The following is a 26,209-nucleotide window of genomic DNA, read 5'->3' on the forward strand; positions in this document are numbered from 1 at the left end:
TTGGAATTATTATAGAGGAAGCCCTGAGTAATGACTGGATAACAGAACATGAGGCTGGTTTCTTATTAAAGAAAGAACCTGTTATACCAGCATTTTATACTCTACCTAAAGTACACAAAGTAACTAGACCATCACCAGGAAGACCTATTGTGGCGGGTATAGACTCAATACTGGAGCCCTTGTCACAATTTTGTGATTTTTTCTTCAAACCTTTGGTTCAGAGTAGGAGGGCATACCTCAAAGACACGACTGAAGTACTCAATCTCTTAAGTGACATGGCCTTTAATCCTGAAGAGGAATTTTTGGTGGGACTGGACATAGAATCCCTATATACCAATATTCCGCAACTAGAAACTTTAAGAATGATTGAGGAGCTTTTATTTGATTTGGATTGGCAATATCAGACCCCTAGACCATTTATTTTACATCTGGCGGATTTAGCTCTTACTAGGAACTTTTTTGAGTTCAATGGAGTGCTTTATTTGCAAACCCATGGTACTTCAATGGGTAGTGCTTTTGCACCGAGTCTAGCGGGTCTTTATGTGGCTGCCTTTGAGCAAAAATACATCTTTAGCTCTGAAAATCCATGGACTGACAACATACGTGTTTGGAAACGGTTTATAGATGACGTCCTCCTTGTCTGGAGGGGAAATGAGGCATCTATAAATGAGTTTATGCAATGGTTGAATGCACAAAATCATTTTTTACACTTCACCAACACTATTACTGAGGACAGTCTTCCTTTTTTGGATTTTGTTATCTCGCCAATGGAGGGGAAACTGTCAACTAAAGTCTATCATAAATCTACGGATAAGAATGGACTCCTGCATTTTGGGAGTTTTCATCCTAGAGCTTTGCGGGAAAATCTACTCGTGGGTCAGTTCCTGCGGCTTCGCAGGAACTGTTCAGAACCGGATGAATTCAAGGCAGAGGCAGCACGCTTAGCAGAAAGATTGGATGACAGAGGTTATCCGAAGCAAATAGTCAGGCGAGCTTGGAAGCAAGCATTGAATTACCCTAGAGAGGCATTACTGACCAAAATGGAAAGACCAACAAAAAATAACACTGTTTGTGTTACTACATTCAATACATCTTCTACGGCCAATAAACGTATCATCTTAAAACATTGGCGCATTTTGAACTCTAGTGGCCTTAAGCTTGAGAAACCCCTCTTTGCATTTAGGAGGGGCCAAAATATTAAGGACCGACTAGTACATTCTCGCCCACACAACAGCGCCCGGGGGGCCCCCCGGGTGGGTGTACATTTAACACCAGTCACGGGACACACACGGTGTGGGTCATGTGATGTCTGCTCTCTGACCAAGAATACAAAAGAGGTTGATGTGGGTCTGAAATACCTTTGGCAACAGCGAGTACATACGAACTGTAACTCGTCCAATGTGATCTACATGATCAAGTGTCCGTGTAATTTGATTTACATTGGGATGACTTGTAGAAAGGTGAAGGTGAGGATTATGGATCATAGGAGCAATATCGGATGTTCCAGGACTAACACACGCCTTACATTGAATTTTGCTGAGAAAGGGCACACAATACAGGATATATACTGGACAGTGTTGGATAAACCCACCTTTAGACCATCAATGAGAGACCCTTCACAGGCCCTTTTCGTACGGGAGCCGAAGTTGGTATACCGTACGAAGAGTCATGAATTTGGACTCAATGATGATATACCATGGTCTGCCCTAGGTAGAAAAAGAATTGGTACCCGGAGGTCTCGCTCCATTGACTACAGGTCTTGTGGGTGGAGGTGGTAGAGGAATATTGAGATAAGAGTACTCGAATTCGCCTCGGGTTGACCATGAGTTTCAAGGATATCTTCAATGTCATGCCTATATTTACCCTCTGAATTATAAGGTTCTATGGAGGATGCTATTGAAGTTATTTTATTTGGTGTTGACATTTTATATACGATTACCTACTTGGTAATATTGGTGAATCCTTGAGACATTTTTGCCTGGAATATGTTGATGAATAAAGAGATATTCCTTTGAGATAGATGTATCCTCTCCTTTCCGGAAAATGTCTTGCACGTTTGGGCAAGTTTTGGTCCTAGTGCGTGTTCATATAGTGATTAGCAACACGGGGAACCGGTACGTAATGTGGACGGGTGAGCCGTTTTCCGGATGGAGTACATGCAAAACTTCGGCGGTATTGAGAGGTTAGCGGTCTAGTCCCCGACGTGATGCGTGCTTCGTCACTCGCACGCATCACATGATGAGAGAGCGGAAGAGATAATGCGAGGGTTATGGAAGCCTGTGGTACCTACACGGCACCAGGAGAGACGTATTCCGCAGGCGGCGCACCACTCTTGATGAAATAAGGGGGAAGTAGAGTATTTTGTTACATCTATTCGTAAAGTATTTTGTTACATCTATTCGTACGATTGGCACGGTAGAGAAGGCTGATGACTGAAGGATAAGTTATTCTCCTTCTTGGGGGCGAATTGGGTACTCAGCCTTACTCATGACAATATTCCTCATAGCCTCATCATGTAAACGGGTGGTGTAGATGGTGAAATTGGTGTGTGCCTTTGAATACGGGCAGGATATAATACGTGTAGTGCATACCTGTAAATGCTTATGACTACAACATTAGGGGAGAACATCGGCTCAGCAGGGTGTATATCGCTTGGAGTGAAAAACAAACTAAGAATTGAACATTTTGTGATTTCCCTCCCGCAGTGTGTGACTACAGAGGGTCGCTCTCTACTCCAGTGTCATTTTTAGCAATTTGCTTAATAAACTCTGGTAAGAAGAGGGGAAGGCTGGACATCGCACGACCCAGAATGAGTGCACATGAACTTAAAATCTATGATTATGATATGGGAAGTAACGTCTTTATATCTTTTACATTATGTTGGAGTGTTGGAGCGTGTCTTTTCTCTTTTTATTCAGCACGTGGCTTCCTGTGTGAAGTATATTTTTAGTTTAAATGGATATGAATCACAGATTACGTGATTTGGATATACCATTAGGAGTGCCATTGATTGCCCACTGACTTATGATGGTGGATTTCGCACTACGTATGCAAGATTCTGGTCACACCAATTGGGTGGTTTGCAACTGTTTGGGATTGTTTGAGAGCACACATTTAATAATGTTGTCTTTGTATTTGATGTGAAAACAATTGTTGTTATTGTTTTGTCTTTTACCTTTCAGTTCCTATTGAAAGAGTAAAGTTACGAAAAGACTCCAGACTTACAGGTGGAGTATTGCCCACTATAGTGGGTAGTAAGAGGGGTTTTGGAAAAAGGGCATAAGGATCCAACTTGTCCTGAGGAATGCCAGAGATTAAGCTTTGGACCGGCTGAAACATGTTGACCGCTATGCAGAATGGAGGGGTGGTGAGCACTTAATTTACTCATTCCACCACTATCCACTTGGTATATATTCTTTTATATACCTTTTTTATCCTGACTAGGGAATCCAGGAATAAAATTATTATAGAGACATCCCTGAGCCAGTTTTAAAACTCATTACTTCTGCACTTTAGGATCCTGTCTTTTCCGTTGGTTTGTATCACTGTTGTATTGTTTACCCCTCCCTATTGCTCCGCCTCTAGCGTTGGGTTTGCGCAGAGGCATTAGTAGCAGCCCTATGATGAAGCATGCCACAACTTGTTGTGGGTGAGGGCAGTTTTTACAAAGTGTGTGTGCTCTCTTGAACCCTTTGCAATTGCTAACATATATAGGACGCTTTTTTGTCGCTCTACCTCTTAGTGTGTGTTTATCTAAATGTGATGCCCAGCAACACTTGCAGCTGAGGCAAAGATAAGGATTGGGGTCCTTGAACAGAGTTAGAATCGTGTTCTATCAGGGTTTCTTGAGCAATCATGGGACTCCAGGTTAGCCCGTGTGAATCATCCAGCTGTGTCCCAATTTATGTGCTCTGACTACGACACAGGAGGCTGCTTCTTGACATTTAATGTGCTCCCTGTGGGGTGCTACAGAAGGATCTTAAGAGAAGTTGTAGGTCATAGAGGAGCACAAATATCACAAATGGCAGACAAAAATCCAGCTGCCCATCCGAGGGAAAAAAGGCACAAGGCTTGGACTGTTACTTTAAAGTAGTTAAAAGATAAACAGAGATCTTAAAGTTTTCTTTAATTTTCACAGGCTCTGGGTGTATGTACTTTTCTATGTACTCTGTTGAAATGCTAGCTATGTCTCTTTATATGTTGTAAGTAAATTCTCAGTAATCAGTTATATAGGACACACAATACATACTGAATATTGACTTTTATGGCATTTCTCATGACACAATGTATATGCTTTACCAAAAAAGAAACTCCTCCATGTCTTTCAAGAGAATGAAAATGCAGTTTCAGAAAGGTGCCTTGTACTTCCCATTTCAAAAGAATATCACATGATATTTAGTTTTATGCTGATGCAGAACAGGTTATAAACCGACAATCCTAAAAACTCATTTGCTTGCAAAAAGAGATTACGGATTGTCCTTCTATACATTTTCCTTTTACATGGTGTCACCGTAAGCAATTTGTAAATCTTGACTGCATGAGCTTTATCAGATCTTCATTGAGACTGATTAAACAGAAATATGGCAATAATTAGCTACATTTCTGAATGAACCTTTCTGGCACAATCCAAATATAGTTTTACAGAACTGCCTGTAACACTGGGATGCATGAATAGAATACTATCTATCTTGTAATATGTAATAAAACATTAGTTCATTTTTCAGAACAGTAAATATGTACTGTGAATTGATGAGAAGCTTTGAAACTAGTTATTACATACCTAAATCCTCTGAAATTTGAAGGATTGCAAAATTGCCTCAAAAGTAGGTAATTGTCTGATATTGAGTGGAATAGGCAAGGACATAAACTGTTCCATCTTCTATAGATATATTCAATTCATGCAAATGTACAATTGCTTTCTAAATCTAACTTTATTGGAAATCTGACCTAGATTATACATAGCTTAATGCAAGACTATATATCTGTGGAATGTACCCAAATTGAGTGCCAATCTGCATTTTGTGTGAATACAACAAAAAGATAAATCTTGTTACAATTTCAATTGACTCCACAAAAAATGGCAAGAGTTGGCGTGGTAGAAGAAGATAATTGCTGTAGATATAAGGTACCACAAGCAGGATATCAATACACAGTATTGGAATGTTCTGTAATTAAGGACTCGTACAATGGGATGCAACCCAGGATAGGTCTGGTATAAGGACTAACAGAAGCTGTCAACCAAGGACTTTCTTTTCAATGCCATTTCAAAATAGCAAATTTTGAATTATAGAAATAAGGTTCGGCTAGTAGAGGGAATAATGATGTCTCAAAGTATCGTTTTGGGAAACTGGAAGTGTTTATTCAAAGCATTAATAGAAACATGGCTTATGGATTTGATCAGCTTAGAACAATGAGTAGCGTCTCCTGATTAGGAGCCGTCCCCCTGAGCACAGCATCAAAAGCCCATCCAATGGGTATTAAAACAAATTAGTCAGACTCCAATTCAGTTCAGTCTTCTTTTAGTGAAACAAAATCCCATTTATTCATGTCATTAGAAATTCCATTTAAGGGAAACAAACGTCATCGGATGTCTTATTTCGGATCATTCAAATTATTCGGGCATACGACGGGCAGGAGTAACGTAAGTAAATAAAACTATTTACCTTGCAGCGAGTGCAAGGTAAATAGTTTTATTTATTTATTTACTTACTTTACTCCCGCCCGTCGTATGTCCGACTCCACTACCCCCCCAGCCCCTCCCCCGCCCCACTGACCCGCAGCACTCCCTCTGCGAGCCGCCACTGTTTCATGGGGCAGAGGGCGAGAGACAGCATCTGTTCTTTGATAGTATCCCACTATAGGACACAGCCCCTTGACTTGTTGGGACTGTTAGGAACTTTGCTTCAACCCTGAAATATCTGCAGGCTCAACATTGGATGGTGAAAATAAAAAAAACAGGTCCAATACTCCCCTTTTTAGGATAATCCAATCTTGAAATAGTTACAACCACTTTTTGGTTCCCAACGCTCGTAGAATAGCAGATGTTAATATATCTTGCTCTAAACATGCCAGAGAGTCCTACATCTTTTGTTATAATAGCTCATTAATAAACATGCACATATGCTCTGTTCCTGTGATTGTGCCTGTATTTTTAACACATAATATTTTCTTAAATATACATTAATTGGGTCTGCACATTGTAGGTACATATTAGTTCACAGACCCTTCTGAGTAGCAGGGATGGATGTTATTGGGGACCTTTTGACTTCACCTCCACTGAAGTGTAATCAAAAGATTTGCAGCTTTGAGCACCACCATGCAGGGTTCTGAATCTGGAATATTTCATGAACTCCTGTTGGGAATTTTAGAATTGTATTTAATTGAATATGAGATCTAATGACTAAATTATGCAGGAAGATGAATTCCGATGACAAAGCCATCTTGGAAAAATACCTGCTGTTTCACATCAATCAGACTTACTCCTACTGCTCAACACAAGTTCAGTCATGTTGTATTTTCCCAAAATGGGACTTTACCATGGTCTAGTTTTCAGTGATACTTATATTTCAAAAGAGAAAATGGGGGCCTAGTATGGAGATTTCGATAAGGAAATATAACAATAAAGCCTAATGTAATATACCTGCCTTCCCTCATTTTAACTCAAATTTTACAGCCCTTTACTTGAGTTCTCAGCTAGCCTATTCACCCACAGTAAACGCAGCAGCCAGATCTAGAAGTCCTTTTGGCCATCTCTGTGAAATGCATGGTTGTCACTCGCATGTGTGTCACTCAGTCACATAAACTCATTTTCCAAAGCAAGCGTGTGTCTCTTTGCATATACATTTTTATATGGCTCATTTGGCATGCTGCACTGCAAATTAAAACAGCCATCCAGTGGATTTCCTCTAGGAGGTTGACATAACATAAAACTATTCTTTAGTCAATCCAAACTTCCTTGGTGGATCTTCTGAGACCTAGTGCATCTTCTAGGAAAGGATTATTTGAAGGCAGCTATGGAACAAACGGTAAGAAAAGAGATTGCCTTTTTATCAATAGGAACATTGTCAGTGTCAAAGAACTTAAAATGTGTATGGAAACCTGTCATAAGCACAGTTAAATGTTATTTAACATATGATTATCATATTTCAAGTAACAGTAATATGTGGTGAGAAACTACAAAGACATTTTCCAACATTTTCTAAAGAGTATTGTTTTAGAGAGGCAAACCAATAACCTTTAAATAAGCTATTATGTACTAAAGGATTCTCAGTAATGTTATGCTGAGTGCTATCACAGAACTCAAGTAAATCATGTTTTGATATTATCCTTCAAACACGTGATCTTTTCAAAGAGAAGTACCATGTGTTGGACTTGTCCCTCATGGCCGGGTCATCCCCAAACCTTTTGCCTTAACCCTCCTTTTTTCTGAACCGTTTTTGTTGTCCTTTATGACTCTGCCTACTTTACCACTGTTAACCAGTGCTAAAATGTTTGTGGTCTTTCCTTTAAACATGGTAAAATTAGCTTACATCCTGTTGGCACACTGAATTTATTTGTAAGTTCATAGCAAAGTGGTACTACATGTATCCAGGGCCTGTAAATTGAATGCTACTACTGTGCCTGCAGCACTTATTGTGCCACCCAATTAAGTAGACCTTTTAAACATAACTCAGGCCTGCCATTGCAGCCTGTGTGTGCAGTTTTAAACTGCCATTTTGACTGAAAAGATAAAACTTTTGCCAGGCCTAAACCTTCCTTTTAAAACATATACGTCACCATTAGGGTAGGCCCGAAACAGCCCATAATGCAAGGTGCAGTGTATTCAAAAAGTTGGACATGTACTTTTAACTTTTACATGTCCTGGTAGTAAAAAACCCTTAAATTAGTTTTTTCACTACTGCAATCCCTGCCTCTCCCATTGGATAACATTGGGTTACCTTATTACATTTATTTAGTAATAACATTCAATTGGAAACAGGTAGGAAAGTTGAGTTTGGTCTCTAAAGAATTGCAATTTATAATTCTCTTTAATGGTAAAGTTGAATATTGAGCCACCATTATGAAAATGCCACTTTTAGAAAGTTGGTAATTTCCTGTACTAACCATTTGGTTCCTGCTGCCTGTATCCTGGGTCACATGACTAGGTGTAGCTGGCAGTTGGTCTTTACATGTTACTCCCAGACAGTGAGAGAAAGGGGGATCAGGAGTTGGAAGAATGGCACATCTATGACTTTATAGAGGGGCAAAGCATCACCTACCACACTAGCACATTCCAAAGACTCTACCTCAGCACACTCACAAGGGTTTCAAACTTATCCTGTGGTGCAAGGGGTTCGGCGTTACAGGCAGGAATGTTTTTGTCAGGAAGGGACATATTCCTACACAAAAACAATCCTGGAAGACCGATTTTTGAAGTCCCGCAAAGCCACTTTCTCCAATAAAGATATTTCTCCTTGTTACGTCTCCCCTGGGAACGTGTAAGATTGTGGCATATCCTCAGGTTTACAAGTACTTCTGGAGATGCGTCAAAATCAGTGGGAGTTGCATGAAAACACTTATGCAACGCCCATGGAACGCCTTCCCAGGGCAGAGTAATGCAACGCAGCGATTTGCGCTGCTATTCTTTACTCCAGATTTTTAGAGCTACACAAAGTGGCTTTGCACGGCTTCAAAAATATGTCTTATGGTTTGTGTCGCACTTGCACCACATTGAATGGTGCAAGCTCGACGCAAACAGCCTGATAAATAGGCCCCTAAGAGCTCTATTAGGATCCAGGAGATGGAGTCTCTCTGCCTCCTTATAGGGGTTAAGGGGAGAAGATAGAAGATGGTATATTGCGGGTGAATGGAAAAGGACTGAAGCTTGCTCAGCCTCGCCCCAATGTGATGGCAGTCAAGAATACCGTCCTAAGAGTCAGTAGGCGACTTAAACAGGGAAGGCTGATCTGGCAACCTCAAAAATGCAGAATTAGCTGACAAATAACCCTTAACAGTGCCTAGAGCCAGAGCTTGCCGGGTCAACGAAAACACAAACAGTAACACCTCAGACAGTTTGGCATAGAGCGCGTCAACATGCTTGTCAAAACACCAAGACACAACGGCAGGTATATACAGATTTTGTCGAGGGACTCCTCGCTGCCAGAATGATATCCACTAGTTCGGAAGGACAATAAAAAACACTCAGATGGTGCTGCTCAATCTCCAAGCATGGAGTTGGAACCTGTGCAAGTTCGGATGCAGGACTGAGGCAGGCTGATCGGAGGTCGGATGCTCATGTTCATGAATTCAGGATACTATACCCTTCGCGCCCAGTCCAGAAACACTAGGATGGCTTGAGCCCGGTCAGTCCATATCTTCCTGAGGACTCAAGGCAGGAGTGGTAGCGCCAGGAAGGGGTACAGGAGTCCTAAGTTCCACTACAAGTGTAATGCGTCTCAGAGCGAGAGCCACAATGGAAACTCTAATGCACAAAACTGCTGACACTGTGCGTTCTCAGTGGTGATGAATAGACTGAGCGAAGGTTCTCACCGTTCGCGAAGAGACCTCGCACCACCTCTGGGTGTAGAAGCAATTCATGGTCTGCAAGGAGTAAATAGCTGAGTTTGTCTGCCCTGGCATTCAGAGATCCTGCCAGGTGTTGTATGACCAGGAAAATGTCTTAATGTTCCAGCCACGTCCAGAAGCACAGAGCCTCTTGGCACATGGTTCATGACCTCACTCTGCCCTGCCTTTTGCAGTACCACATGGTGGTTATGTTGCACCTGAACACCTGAACCAACCTCCCTTGATGGATGGCAGAAAGGCTTTCAAAGCCAAGCACACAGCAAGCAGCTCCAACAGGTTAATATGGAGCCACATCTCAGCCGGAGACAAGAGTACTCTGATCGCCACCTCTCCCAGGTGGCCACCCCATCCCAAAAAGTGATGCATTGGTCACCACTGATGACTGTAGGAGGGGAAGGGAGAGTGGTCTGCTGCTGGTCAAATTTCAGTTTATTAACCACCATGGCAGATCTCTTGCAGTCTTCTCTGAAACCTGAACAAGATCAGAGAGATTCCACTGGTGATGTGCCTACCTGTACTTCTGATCTTACTGCATAGCCTGAGTATGCCACCTGGCGTGCTTCACCAGCAGGATGCAGGAAGCCATTAGACCCAGTAGCCTCAGAGTCAGTATCACCAAAATCGTGGGTGAAGATTGCCTGTGGTGACCCCGCCTTCAGCAGCCAGTTGTCGAGGTAGGGGACCTCCGCCCTGCCAAGATGAGCCTTCTCATAGTCATAGTGACCACCCGAGAGTCCCTATAACTATGAGAAGGCACTCAGCAGCATGGACAGAAAACCCTTTGGAAACTCCTCCATCACTATGGTGTGCCAGATAAACTCATGAGAATCATCTGGAACTCTTACAAGGGAATGATCTGCAAGATGATCCATGAAGGACAACTCACAGAAGCCTTCAGAGTTAGAAGTGGAGTCCACCAGGGTTGTTTGCCCTTGCCTTTTCTCTTCTTGCTGACCATAAACTGGATCATGAAGAAATGCACAGCTATGAAAAGGAATGGGATCCAGTGGACACCTTTGACGCAGCTCGACAACCTGGACTTTGCAATCGACCTAGCCTCCTCTCCCATCAGTAGAGAAAAGAAGACTGACAATGTGGCAGCCATACAAGCACAACTTGGTCTCAAGCCCACAAGAGAAAAACCAAGATCCTGATGGCTAACATGGCCAGCACAACTGCAGTCACTCTTGCAGGCGATGCACTGGAAGATGTTGAGGCCTTCACCTACCTTGGCAGTATCAGGCAAGCAGGGTAGCACAGACGCCGACGTCAAGGCAAGAACCAGCAAAGCGAGGGCCGCCTTCCTTCACCTAAAGAAGATCTTGATCTCTAAGGACCTTACGCTGCAAACCAAGATTAAGCTTTTTAACACCAACGTAAATCTGTCCTTCTGTATGGTGTAGAAACTTGGAGGACAACAGTGACCACCGCCAACAAAGTCCAGACCTTCATCAACACCTGTCGGAGGAAAATCCTCCAAATCCGCAGGTCAAACACCATTAGCAACAATTACCTATGGCAGCAGGCTTTCCAACTCCCTGCTCATAAAGAAATCTTGAAAAGACGCTGGGGCTGGATAGGTCACACCCTTCGCAGGCCTGCATCAAATACCATCAGGCAAACCTCAACTTAGAACCATCAAGGGAGAGATGTAGAACATTGGGGAGAGGATGTAGCCTTATGGCTAGAGCGGTTGATCTCGAAGCTGGGGAACCGGGTTCGAGTCTCGGCAAAGACGCTCAACATCCTGTGATTCTGGTCAAATCACTTAATCTCCCCGTGCCTAACAAAAATGAATGTGTCATTCAGTAACGAAACTGGTGCTATGTAAAGCACTCTGATACCCAATGTCTCGGGTCTACTTCACGCTATATAAAACTTTAAAAAAAAAAAGGGGGAAAAGAAAAAGAGGAAGGCCAAGAAACAAATGGCATTGAGGCCTTGAGGCTGACTGCAAGGATATGGTTTACATCTGAAGTCAGATTGAAAGAAAATCCCAGGACAGAAATGGCTCGAGAGTTCTGGTTATGGAGTAGGCATAAGTAAGTAAAGTGAAAGGGGCACTGGTGAGGTCAAAGGGGAGCACAGTGAACTGCAAATGCTCCTGGCCCACCATGAACTGCAGGTAATGTCTGTGGCTCCGTAAGGCGGGGATATGAAAGTAAGCGTCCTGCAGGTCCAAAACTATCAGCCAGTCTCCAGGATCTAGGGCAAACAGTACCCGGGCAAGGGAAAGCATTTTGATTTTGTCCTTCCTCAGGAAGGCGTAGCGAGTGCAACAGTCTAGAACAGGGCAGAGGGCTCTGTCCTTTTTCGGCCCTAGACAGTAGTACAAGTAGCAACCACGACCTACTCTGGCATCGGCACCCTAGCGATATACCACTTTGGCGAAAAACGTGTGCACCTCCTGAGACATAACAACATGGGTGGTCCTCTGACAGCCATTGTACGGTCGGTGGCATGGTAGTCAGGGTTTAGAGGAATCGAAGAGCGTAACCACACCGAACAATCAGTTGTACCCACTCATCTGAGGTGACAGCCTGCCACTCCAGTAAAATGTGCCAGATCCTGCCTCTTACTGAATGTGTGATTGAGGGCACACCAAAGAGGTCTGGGGCACATGGCAGCTTGTGGGGTGGAGGACTGTATATGTGCTGAAACAGCCTACCATAGCCACTAAAGGGGTGAAAGGAAGAGTGCAATTGGCAGGGGGCAGTTGATAGGCCCAAAAAGTGAACTGTGACTTTGCTGCCGTCAAAGGGCTCCAAACCTACATCCGCCTTGATGACATTCAGGTGAAGTTATCAAAGTATGTAGATGAGGCTTGCTTGGGCAACCCCCAACATTCCCCAAAAAGCCTGTTTGTAGGACCGGGGACTCCCACAAGCCCAGAAGCAACACAAGGTCTTCTGATGCCACGCCGCAATGATTTTCATCTCTCTCTCCTGAATTGCCTTCAGGTGCATTGACAAGCAGCTGGAGCAAGACTTGGAGTCATGGCCCAAACCCAAGCACCAAAGTCAGGCCAAGTGGGGATCAGTTACAGACATCTGTCTGTGACATTCCCCACAAGGTTTAAAACCTTTAGGTTTAATTGAGGAGATGTCCCTAGCACACTGGAAACAATGGAAAAATACCTTGAGAAAAGAGGAAAAAAAGCTAGTCAAAAAGAGGTAGCTTTCCGGATATGCGACTGTTTGCGCGGAGAGAAAGGATTGGATGTCAGTGTGCTGGAGTAACACCTAAATAGGCACCTTGTACGCCACATCCAGTGCAGATAAAGTTGATAAAGTTGATGCAGAGCCATTGGAGCCACCTACCAGCGCGCAGGTGTGCTGCTCAAGATTGTCCAGATCCAGTCTGGCACCTGGAGAATATTCTAAGGTAAGGAATCTGCGGTTAGAAGTCTGTTCCAGAACAAACATATAAGTTATCAGATGCGAAACGTCTAAGGGCCCGATGGCAGAGGGCTTAAAGTACCTGGAGTAATGGATAAGCAGCGTCAAAATTAATTGAGCCAAAATTGAGCTTGTGCACTTTAAACCCTGCAACATATTGAACTGTGGCTGCTTAACCCAAACCTCCGACATCTTTGCCAGTCAATGAATTACCTCTGATTCATTGGATAAAAGTCTTGGGCATATTTAGCAAATGCTGTGCATCGCCCTTGCGCCACAGAAGGGGAGGCAGGGCGAAGCAAAACGTAGAATGAGATTTATCACACCATGCAAGGTCACCTTGCGTGGCACTGCATGGCTTGGTAACTCTGGAGTAGCACAAGGCAGCGCAAGTTGCTGCCTTGCATTACTCTGCCTCAGGGGGGATTCCAAGAGTGGAGCATGGATGTTCCCATGCACCCACCCATGGATTTTGGCACATTCTTAGGCCTACCATGAGTGGTAGACCTGGGAATGAGTTAACATGCTGCAGCAGGGGAGGCGTAACAAGAAGGCCCTTTCCAGTCCAATGGGGGACCCACAGGGCTGTCCGTTATCACAAGTTCTATTCCTCCATGCCATGAAACCCCTGCCTGCTTTTCTCCCCTGATCACTGCGGATAACCCGCATTCCTATACCTGGGAGAAATGTCAACTTAATACCTCTATGCAAATGACATCCTGCTTACACTCTGACCTCCCGCACTCGCAACTGGTCTTGCTGGATATCATTTCTGATTTTGTGTCCCTCTAGGGATATTGGTTCAACTGGGACAAAAGCAGGGCCCTACCGATGTCCTGGGTGACCACTCGTGCAGCTGTGTCTACCTACCCCTTCCAATGGTAGCCATCACGTCTTAAATACCTGGGATCTACATCAACCGGGGTCTGGTGGCGGATAACCTTGACCCGCTACTGGCGCTCATTAAACTGGACTTTCATAAGTGGTGCGACCTCAGCCTCTCGTTGTGGGGAAGGACGCAGGGAGTCAGGATAGTGACCTTGCCGAGATTCACATACATTCGAGGCATGCTCCCCTTTCTTGTATCTCTCTCACTCCCATGGGTGGTGGACAGGGGCATGAGGCCCTTCATCTAGGGGTCATCTCAGCCCCAGTTGGCTAGCAGTAAACTCATCAGCCATCGTTTATGCTTTACTTCAACCTCAACCCATCCCTGAACCCTAAAACCCCCTCACCACCAAACTGTAAAAACCCTCACCAGCCCTTAACTACACCCATCCCTGACCCCTAAAAACCTCTTTCTACACCTGAACTCTACCCATCCCAGACCCCCTCCAAAAAACCTCCTCACGACTAAACATTACCCATCCCTGATCCCAAACAACCCTCCCTACCCCTAAGCTCTACCTAAGTTTAATGTAATTTTGGAGTTTTCCTTAAAATTACCCTTTTTTTTAAATGTTTCCCTTCAATTTATTTGTATTTCATTAAAATTGATTTTCCATGATTTAGTTTCCTTCAATGTGGTTTCTCAGTTTTTGTTTTATCATTAATTCACATAACAACAATTATTGCTATATACTGTACAGCACTCGACTGCTGTCCAGATAGCCTAGCCCTATACAAATATCAACACAGACATAAATATACAACAGGCTGTTCTTTCTGTAGTATACACATAAAATACAAATATATGAACAACAGAGGAATAGATTGGTAGCAATGATTTAGTAGATTACTCTATGACTTATCTGGAGGAGGAAATAATGGGAAACTCAACAAAAATCAGTGGTTTCCTATTCGCCTGACTCAAGGTTTTCGTACAATTCAGAAGTGTGGGGACAGCTCAGTTTCTGACAGCGGACCTCCAGATGGCACCAGTGCTTTAAGTGGGATGAAAAAACTAGGGGGTCTCTCAAAGGGGCGTGTCCTATGTAATTAAGGCTTGGGATACAATATTAGCCATTCCAGCACACCATTTTCATATTAATGATCACCAGGCAATACATGGCGGCCACAACAAAATCAGCAATGCCCCCCACCTGCTATAGAGATCTCCCAGCATAGCAGTGGCACAGTTTTTTTGTTTAGCAGAAACAAACTTCCACTTTGGAGGTATGTTTGTGAAAAAGCAAAAAAGTGCAGATTGGGCAAGCATAAACAACATGGTGACCCAGTGGGCACTAAAGGCACACTTAAAAATGGTCCCGCCCTGTCAACGAAAGGACCTCGGGCTAAAATTCCCTTCCAAGTTCTTACACAACCCGGAACTCTAAATTTTGTCAAAGCCTCTGTCAGCCCACTGATTTGGTAGTCTGGGCCCCAAACTTGAAATGAGGGCTGTGCTCTTAAAACATAAGCAAGAATTGCTAACTATTCATATGCACAAATACATAAATTACAAATCAGCAAACTTTAATAATTTGAAAGCAGTTAATCCCTCAAAGAAGACTATTGTTATGCGCATTTCCATTCGTTTTGACATGGGTTACAACACATAAGAAGCAGTCGCATTTTCTTTTCCTTTCAGTTTAATATTGTTTTGCACAACCCGCACACCTCTTCAAGTCAGCAAATCTCGCAGATACGGTTTTGCCAGGAGAAGGAACCGAGGCAACATCCTGATTAATAAAGATTGCTATTTTCAGAATGCTGAGCAGCTCCGTGGTGTTTGTCAAAATGTTTTATATAAGGTCGCACAATCATGTGATATTGACTGAGGCTGCCACACGGGGTGCCTGGAACCAAAACACGTGAGACACATGCCTATAGGAAAACACTATTAAAATAAAATAAAAGTAAAAATCTATACGATGGTAGGCAATACTCATACTAGGAATACATACCTTATCAACCTATATTCAAAACTGCACATACAATCCCCAAGGTTATGTTTTCCTTAATCCTCCTTATAAAATATTTACGTGTATTAATATTACATAACGGGGAAATGCAAGTATACATCGCAAAATGCTTTAGATTTCCATGGTATTTTAGCAAACCTGTTTGCTAAGGGTCACAGAAATATATGTAGTTTGACATTATCTGAACTCTACAATCCTAAAGTTGAAGTACTGCATAAACATATCCCAAGCAAATACAAAATAATGTTTGTAAATTGTGTGGTACCGCATCCATTTTCAATGATAATGGTAATATGGCTAGCAATAAATCCCTACCTGGCACTTTCCAGCAGCTGCATGGGTCAGGAATTTGAGCATACACGAATAAATTCGTAGAACAAAATGTAAAAGCCAGTTCTTAAACTATGCAGCCATGTATGATTTTCTCATGTTTAACAAAGTTCATCCATATGCCGGGTAAAGCTACACCTTTTCCATATTTTCAAATCCCTATTTGTACACTGTCAGCAGGTCTACATTTACAGAAAATGTGTATTTGCACATTATGATTTTCTGCAGACTGAAAACATTTTCCTTGTGGAAAAATAGCCTTCCCTACACCTCCTTAATCAATGGGTATGTTAGGGGCACTCGAACACACTACATCATTACACATACTTAACTTAGGTGTAACGTGAAAAAGCTGTAGTAAGCGCATGAAGATCATTGACAACTTTGTGAAAACCTACAAAGTAAAGGTTTAATGCTCACCCCAAAACCCCTCCCTCATCTCATCTTACCATCCATGTAAAAATGTGTCGTACAGTGACTGTCGTACTGGTGGGAAGATCTGTGTTGGCGTAGGTGACTGGCAAGTTTCACCTGTGCCTTTGGCGAGTAACCTCACCGGGGTGACATTTGGATCATGTAAAAATGAGGACCCAACCAAGCCAGGGCCAGATTGACCATTCTGCCAATCCCAGTAGGTTTCAGGCTCACGGGCCGATACAGAGCTGGTTGTTCTGCCAGGACCCAACCATAAAAGTCACTTCATGTGGTTGCAGCCTCCTGTAGTGTGGGTCTGATATCTACTTTTTGGGCTTTGCAAATTTTGATTTAGACTCCAGCCCTGAGGAACAGTAAAGGAAGAAATGACAAGACAAATGAACTATCTTCTTTTTAATTTTTTTTACATCCTCCGACTCTAATGGCCCAAACGTTTGAGTACGAGGAAGTCACTTAGTGCCTGGAAGCTGGAAAGTAAGAAATAAATCACATTTCCTCCTCCTTGTTACCTATTTACAATAATGCCTCTCCCAAGCTCACAAAAGCCTTTAAGCCTGTTCACTGAAGGTGGGCAGAAGAATGACAAGGAAAACCCATCCTGTAAAAATTGCTAAATAGAGGCTACCATATTCAAAAAGGATTTACAACCTTCGACCCACAAATGTCTTACAAATCCCCTTATAAGCCTGCAGTGTGGAAAATCTCATGGACTGTATGTCCACAATGTCTTACTCTTAGCAGAGACCAAGCCTCTGCAACCGGACAAGACAGAGCCTTGAAGAAAGGGTGATTCCCTGGCTCTACAACATAGGAGATAACTGTAACAGGACCGTTCACACTGGAGCCACAGCCAACTGCCAGAGCTGGGGAAAGCAGCCTCTTCTTGGCCAGAAAGGCTCCGCTAAACTATTTGATTTGATCATGTTCCCTCTAATTCACAGCCAGCGCCAAGTTTCAAATCAGGGAGAAAATGGAAGAGGTGATGTCCCCTTCTCCCTGGTCTTGAGAAACATGCTACAAATGAAATAGAATAGGAGAAAACCAAAAACAGCCTCTATTGGCCTCTGAAGAGAAAGAGCTTTAAACCTCGTGATCTTAAACTCAGGACACCCAATGCGGACGTCCTGAAAAATTGATTACCTAGGGATTCAAAAATATCATGATATGGAACCCTGAATCTTCGACATAACTCTTTAAAACATTCCAGATAAAGGGATAGCAGTGTTAACCAGGACCACCTTCTTGATGACCTATTCACCTGGATGTGATCTACTCTTCAAATGTGAGAAGTTGCAAAGGGGATAAGTTGCTTCTCTGCTTACTTTCTCAGATAAAATGATAACATCTACAAATATTTTAACTTGTTTTCTCTGATTGGTAGACGTTGTTAGCTGAGAAATATAGGGAAAGAACCCTTCACAAACTGAGGAGATTCCCAACTTCTCCTGGTTGGAAGACTTGTTTTGTTCCAACCTGACTATAGATCCTGAAGTTCCAGAGATTCCGGTGTAATTCTTCACCCCCCCCCAGCTTGATGATCTCCATAGTAATAAACACATTTGGGTGCATACTCTGTGGAAATCCAGGCTCAAGGCTGAGTCCAAATTGAACTCAGAACACAAGCAGGTTGGAGTCAAATGGTGTGAGGTTAATTATGGCTTAAAGGGATAATAAACACACAGTTCAATATGGGACCGCCTACCTTTTGCCCCTGCCTTGCTGGAGCACCCCACCCCTGAGTCCAGAACAATGAAAGAATACCATGAGTTTTAACATTCGATTAGTGGGAAGGTACACTGACTCATGCTAAATGTACAATATTGCCCAATTAAAGCCAGGTATTGAATGGAGTCGGATAAGATTTTGCTCCGTTGAATCTGGAAACAATTTTATTGTAAAACAGTGGAGAATATCAGTGCAACAGTTGTGGTACCGTGTTCTAAGATAATCCAAACGGGTGCAAAAAAATTTACCTTTTAAGAAAAAAATATCAACACCAGACTCAGGATTATGATGACCCACAAAAGGCTGCTGTCAACCTGAATGAATGGCAAAGTGGTAAAGTTACCCCCAATCCCCATCAACACAAAGTGCAGAAATCTGTCTGTCACAGCCTCAAGGGCATGTACAGATATGCATCCAAGAATGTAGTGCTAGCACGTTGCCCTGAGTGTTGGCTTTTTGCTACCGTTAATGGGGATTTGGGAAGACAATGGCAACCACATTGTTTTGTATGATGGAACCAGTGAGACAATAGGTATCTGCATCCATTCTAGTGGAACGAAGATGCTCTGGAAGAGGCCAGGATGGCCATTGCATTTTGCTACAGGGCTTGTGTGTGCTTTTCTGGTTACACATACAAACATATGTAGTGATTGCATTAACCAACAGATGTTTCATAATGTAAAAAGTGTGCTTTCCACTGGTTAGTTTCACCTGCATTAATTTTTCATTTAATGTTGTGCCATTTTATCTGCAGTTACTTGAAGATGAAAGACCAACAAAATAGTTACAGAATAGTTTGTTCTTTTTTGCCACATCTTTGACCTGCCCCCCCCCCCCACACACACACACAGACCCTGCCCCAGCTGCTCTCAGGATCACAGTTCCCGTACTTGTTTAAGCATTTTGACCACTGGGTATCACAACTCTTTTGCAACGTATCATCCATCATGTTTACTAACCTGCCATCAAGAACAAATGGGCGTTGGCAATCTAAACCTCTCCCACAAAAAGCTGACACAACAAGAGTCATTTACGATCGGCCATTCTTCCTAAAAGTGCAAACATCTGCCATCTCACAGTCACTCTCCTACAACTCATAAGGAGCTCATCACCATTACTCCAAGTTCAGAATTACGTGGAACACAGTGCTGATAAAAGAATTTTGCATTTTTCAGGTCTTCTTTACATGCCCCTATTTTCCTTGAGCCATATGATTTTGTGTGTTTGATTTAAACATTTAGGAATATTCTCGTGTGTTTGTGTCTTTGCTATCCTTTGTACTCCTCTTTTGTCTTTACATGTAGATATAAGCGTAAAGATATGCATTCTGCATTTCCTATTGTGATGTTGTGTGCCTTCCTGCCATAACCACTTCTATCAACTCTTTTAAGAAACAATTGTATGTGCCTGACTAAGCAAAGTTGGGAATTTCTGAAAAATAACACATCCTGAACTTTTAGGCCTTTGAGTTTATACTGATTCAGTTAAGGTCAGATTTATCAAATAGTTGTGTCTCCCTTTCACCACGAAATGGAGCACAAGGGTGACGCAACTATTAAGTTACATTTATCAACAGCGCAAATCACTGTCTTGCATTACTCTGGCCCAGTGAAGCATTTAATGGGTGGAGTGTGGATGTTCCTACGCATTCTCCCATGGTTTATGGCGCATTTCCAGACTTCCCATTGCTGGTAGACTTGGGATGGCATCAAAATATTACAAAATACATTCTGCAGCCCACATAGAAAAAGGAAAATGCCTCTTACGTTTGTTTTTGTGTAGGAAGGTGCCCCTTCCTGCAAAAAACATTTCTGCCTGTAACGCAGAAACCCTTGCACCATCGCATAAGGGTGCCCACGTTAGCACTAGGCAGCCAAAAAAGTACCAGCACAATTAAAGGACAGGAATGCACCGTATTAGGGTATATACAGTGCATTACTGCCCTTTCACGCTGCACAATACAGCAAGGTGGGTGGCTGCACTGTATGAAACATTGATAGATGAGGCCCAGAGTTCTCTATTTGTAAAAAACAATCTTTGATTGTCAGCAGACACAGGGTGCATGACATAAACTTTATTTTTCAGCACTCAAAGTGTACCAGCGCCTGTTTTGTTCTGTGCTATGAGCAGTGCCAAATCTGAGGGGCATAATTCACACCAGTGCCTAACCTACAGTGCAGTCAAGTTACAGCTATTTACATAAGCAACTTGTTTAAGGTCATATTTATGCAACAAATGTGTTCTGGATATACCACAGTACAACTTATTAATGAACTATAAAACATACCAGTGCCTGCATATTTTATACAGCAGATATTACTGTGAGAAAAGGTCACAAATGAACCTTTTTGCCCTGATGGAGAGGTTGCCTACTTTCCGTAACGTTGTTTCAGATTGACACCTAAGGGAATATTTATCAAGGGTTTGCGCCAGCCCTGCTTCACATAGTGTGCCGCAAGGGCAATGCAACCAGTAGGTAATATTTAAGGAAAGACGCAAGTGTAAAAATGAGTCACTTTTTCGCACTGAACTGAATCCAGCTGTCACACAGGAATTAATGTATGCATTGTAGGCAGTCCCGTGCAAAATCCAACACAATCGTAATGCAGTGGTATTTAACATCATATCACTGCATTAAACATCATAAAGTAGAGCAACGCAATGATAGAAATGCATCAGAATTGCTGGACATCTGCAACACAAGCACAGGAAATGACGCAACGGCTGTAGTACAAAATCCCCACCATCACAATACACTCTGGCAAGCTCAAATAGTTGGCAAGCATTGAAGGGTTCGTGGAGGGTTTCTTCAGCAATTGGAGGACAGATGTATGTTTCCAGGCATCTGAGAGGTGGAGGCATTTAGAATGGGTGTGAGCATGGCACTGATGAGTAGCAGTCCTCTGAAGTAGGCATGGTGGGGCAGAGGTCAGATGGGGCACCTGAGTGGATGGACTTCATGCATGTGGCGGTTTCTTTTGAGGTGAAGACAGGCTATGTGGGTAACATCAGTTCTTTGGATAAGATCCGAAGGCAAATGCAAGATCTGTCAGGTTCAGTTGTGGTTTGAAGTTGCTGTAAATAGGGGTAATTTTGCTGCTGAAGGATTGAGAGAGATTGTTGCAGTGGTCCTGCAAAGGAGTGATCGAGTTGGGGGCGGCCGCTGGTGAGATGAAATCTTTCACAATGGTGAAGATTTCTTTCCTTCTGTTGGTGCTGGCAATGATGTGGCCCACCAGTGCAGTGCATTTGGTGGTCCAGATAATTTGGTGGTAGCTTCTTCGGGCGGATTTGCATGCTTCCGTCTGCACTGTCCTGGCTCATTCTCCATTGACGCTCCGGTTGTTTGCTGTGGTGTTTAAATAGTCTGAGCTCCTCCATATACCAACTGGCCTGCAGTCTAGATGGGCTGTGTAGCAGTGTTTGAGGGGGGCCAAAGAGTTAGTGCAGGAGGTGATACAATGTTTGGAATTCTTGATGGCATTGGGGAGGCTGTTGCTGTGTTTGGGTTGGTGGATGATAAAAACTGCGTTTCTGTCCTTGTCAGTGATGCTGTTCCAGTTTTGGCAAGCTGGCCTGGTTGTGGTGCATGTGCTTTGGACCGGGAAAAAGATGCTGAACTTGACGAAGGTGTGGTCTGTACAAGGAACTGGTGTGGGCTCATCGACTCAGATGTTGTCAGAAGTGGTGAAAATAGGGCCCAGGAGGTGCCTGGCAATGTGAGTGGGTCCCTTTAATCATTGGGTGAAACCCAATTTTCCATGGTCTTCGATTAGTGTTTTTGAGTTGGAGTCAGTGTGGTCTTCCAGGTGGAAAGTGAGGTCTCCAAGTAGGATGTAATCGCTAATATCAAGGGTGACTGATGCAAAAAAGCCTATAAGTATCCTTCTCAGGACTTATTTAAACTGATAAGCAGATAATTGTTGCTCACACTTGAGGTTGGTGGCATTCCGCACATCCAAACATGCTTTTCGTTGCCTCAGCAGGTCTATTGTCATTCCCAGTCAAATCAATTCAAATCTCTTTGCACCAATGGCCTCTGCGGAGAAGTATATTCCCAGTAGTGGCCACAGAACCCTTTATTGCACTTGGATTTGGGAGAAACATGCTGCTAACTAAATTAGGTTAAGTTACACTTAGTCAGTCTTCATTTTCAACTTCCTCAAGTGCCGTCTCAGACTGCTGAAATATACCCCATGCACAGTTACAACATTCCACTTAACAATGACTTGAGGTGGATTAGACACAATACCGTTGACAATTGACTGCAAGATTATAGCCCTATACCCCAAAATTTCACTTACCACAGGGTATTTTGTATTTGGTTCAAACTCTGTTGAATTCGCATCTATAATAATGAAAAAATAATATACAGTCAACAAATACAGATGATACACATGATATAAATCAATGTATAAAGCAATTATTTGTTATTGATTGCATCATCAGTATAAATGCAGCCTGTGAAAACTAAACAGCTTTTAATGAGATGTACAATTATTCAGAAAAAAAGATGTTTCACTTTTAACTTTTGTTTCGAATGCCCATTTAGCAATACCACATCTTTCAATTTCAGCTGATTCATAACAATTTTCTTCATAGGTTGCACTATTTTCTGTTTTGCCATCAATCTCAGGTTGTCAAACAGTTAGTGAGATCAGAGATTTACAGGAAGTAAAAAATGCCAGATCTATTAATGTGCAAACATGCAAACAAGTAAGCATTGGTATGGTCTTGGTTTTGGGTTAGAGCATGCAGAAGTTACGTCACCAAGGGTCAGCTCCATCTTTTCGGAGGTGCCTCTCCTGGATCAAGGTCCTCCTGTACGTAGGCCTTCTTTCTCTTACTCTCAATGCTGGGAAAGTAGGACAAGGCTTTGGAAGGCTGCCCAAGAAGCAGGTCACTGACAAGCTCTCCTGGGCTTACAAAGAACAGCTTTCCAGAATCTTTCAGAGTACTCTTACACATTCACTTTGGGTATTATGCTGCTTGCACACACCCAATAAGCTTCTAGCTTCCAGGAACAAAGTGATTAATTGCACACTCGAACCACGAATACCCTGTTACTTCACAGATACATTTGTAAGGAATCCTTCCAGTCTCACTAACATGGCTGCCTTACATGCTTGAAGAATTGGAGAAACTGTTGCAAACTCACACAGTAAGGAGGAAGTGACTACAAATATCTACCTCTACTTAGGAGCAATCTGCCACAAGTTCAAACACATTGTATATACTTGTGAATTTCAAGCCTAAGGCCAGCAAAATGATGACGGATAAAGCCCTGAAAAACGCTGTTGTAGCACACCCTCCTACCATCTTGAATAAAATGAGGTTGCTGATTGACATCTAATCTGGCTTTGCCATCATCATAACACTGAAAATCCCCATTACGGTTAGCAGGGAGGAAGTGCAAGTGATTAGGGTTATAAGTGAGTCTTGATCAATCTTGAGCAAACAAACTATGCAAAATGTGCAAATGTGTGAAAATTATTTTTGCTAATTAGTGTTTTAAATGATGCATAGGGTCGTAACCAATGAAGGAATGATATTGCACCTGAAAGGTTTACCCAGGTCACCTAGAAGTGTGAATAATGCCATGAATAATTATTTTCGTGAAATGTGCCATTATTTTAAAAAATGGATTTAGTTTCTAGTGTTCGATTCAACTTCTCCTGCTCATCTCCCCTCCCAATCAATTTCCCCCTGCTAAGCCATCACTCCTCTTGTTTCTAGGGAACATCAAGTGAATGATGTCACTATATTAGCAATATACATTTGCTAGAAAATATATATTGTGAATGAACGTTCCATGATGTACTCAAAGTATAATTTCCAAGGATGTCCGCTTGAAGTTCAGCTAAAGACTTGCTGGTGCTAGATCTGTGAGTCTTTGTTTAAGAAGCCTTTCATTTGTATTAAACACTTCTGGAGTGCAGTTGCTGAGGAAGGAAGTAGAAGATTTCTCTTACCTTAAGAAAAGGGCTAGTGCTAAATAATTGCAAAGTTTTTAATTAATACGTTGTTGTTTCTGATTTGCCAATGCAACCTTAACCATGATCAATCAATGCTGAATTTGCAGAATCTATTATTAGCTTGTGGGATTTGTCATAAAACCTTTGGGAATCTATCTTTAATGGGATTCTTTTACCATTTTCCTTGTAGGCAACATGTAATGCTGTCAGTGCTCTTTATGAGTTGATACTTATAATTTTTGCCGAGAATTTGTCTAACTAGGGATTATGTTGTTTTATGAATTTAGCATTTATCTGTACTTCTATAAATGGGCATTATGCAAAAAGTCATACAATTCTTGCTGTACCGCATTTTGACTATTCTGTAATAAATGTACTTTTTGCTCAAATTGTGATCTAGAACTCAGTCCTTTATTCTTTATTGTGTTAAGCTCTGCTTGGTTGTGTTTTCCTGATGAGGAATGTAGTCTCTAACTGCTGGATCAACTGGGGACATTGGAAACAAATTATTTTTGGCATATCTTGGGTGATCAAATATTGGGGTTCAGATGATTATTGGGGTTTGGCTCTGGCAGCATCCTTTTATCACTTGAACATTGCATTCTATTTTGTCAGACGAGAAACTCTACGGACATTAATGGTACTGCACTGAAATGAAGGGTGGTTCTCCACTATATCCATTACAGGTGGGACTTAACTGCTCATATATTGAGCCAGATTAGAGGGAAGGAGACGCAACTCATATGCGTCACTACAATGCTCTTGTCACAGCTTAAGGATAGACATTGAAATAAATGGTTGTTTGCCTTCTTTGCGGAAATGCAACATCCGTAGACTTTTAAGTGCTCTGTGCTTTGTCCCATTCAAATGCTGGTCTTGAAAAGGTAATTTTGAATTCATGTCAATTATGTATTTAGTCATGCACCCACCAGTTTGTCAATCCATACACTCACTTCATCCATTTATCATCTATTTACTCACTTTCCCTTTCCCCTAGTCATGCACTCACTAACCTCTTTATCCATTTTTCTTGCATTTCTGAACTCACCTTTCCATACCACAATATCAACAAGACAATCAATGAAAAAGAAAACCTTTCACTGAAAAAGCAATACTTTGTCAATGCTTGTTTAATTCTTGGTATGCCGTGAGTATAATATATTTTTGTTGTAGAATATAATACAATCTACGCAGGAGTTGGAGGGTTTGCCAGGAACAAAAGGTAAGCCTGTATATATCGAGTTACTGGTAATGTTATTCAAACTTATCACTGTGACGATTAAGGCACTTTCAGGGTCATTTAAAGTGTGGTGAACACCATAAACCTATATATGTGCGAATTGATCACACTTTTGGTTTCTCTGCCCCATTCAGAATCGAAGGAATCTCTTAGGGCCTGATTTAGGCTTTGGCGGAAGGAGGTATTTTACTTCCGCTATATCGACTGTCCACTGTCCGCCAAATTTAGGGATGTCTGCCGGTCCGGAGGACATCTCTAAATATTGGTTGAAACTGATGTGACAGTGGTTCCTGTCAATGTATTAAATGTTTGACTGGCGATACCATCAAACTAACTGTAAAGTTCATCAAACTTTTAACATGTTTTGCATTTTCAAAAATAAAATCCAAAAGCAGGATTGTGTTTCTGAAACTACAAAAATAATGACTCTCATACCTTGGGAGTTGTAACTCATGGGTTAAGGGCCATTTTCCAGTATTCACTACTCCTTACAGTCAGGTTTTACCTTGCAGTAAGGGGCAGTAAAAACTGACCATTCGACTGCCAGCTCTAAATTGGGTAGGCGGTCCAATTGCCAAGGCTCCAATGCTCCAATTGCTCTTCCTCCACCAGGCCGTCAGAGGAGTATGTCACAGACCCATCTGTAAATCAGGCTGGTGGACGTTGAGTTTGGTACAG

General features: G+C 42.3%; 1 protein-coding gene across 4 annotated transcripts in view; it reads right to left on the reverse strand.

The window, feature by feature from the left end:
- Positions 1-26,209, reverse strand: part of LOC146805091 (CTP synthase 2) — a 1,453,753-nt gene that overhangs the window by 497,155 nt on the left and 930,389 nt on the right. For all 4 annotated transcript variants that reach the window (XM_085622227.1, XM_085622228.1, XM_085622229.1 and 1 more), the window contains one exon: positions 22,621-22,664. In XM_085622227.1, coding sequence (XP_085478353.1) covers positions 22,621-22,664 — 44 coding nt within the window. The remainder of the gene's footprint in view (positions 1-22,620; positions 22,665-26,209) is intronic.

This window comes from Triturus cristatus, chromosome 8, assembly GCF_964204655.1.
Source record: "Triturus cristatus chromosome 8, aTriCri1.1, whole genome shotgun sequence".
Taxonomy (NCBI): Eukaryota; Metazoa; Chordata; class Amphibia; order Caudata; family Salamandridae; genus Triturus; species Triturus cristatus.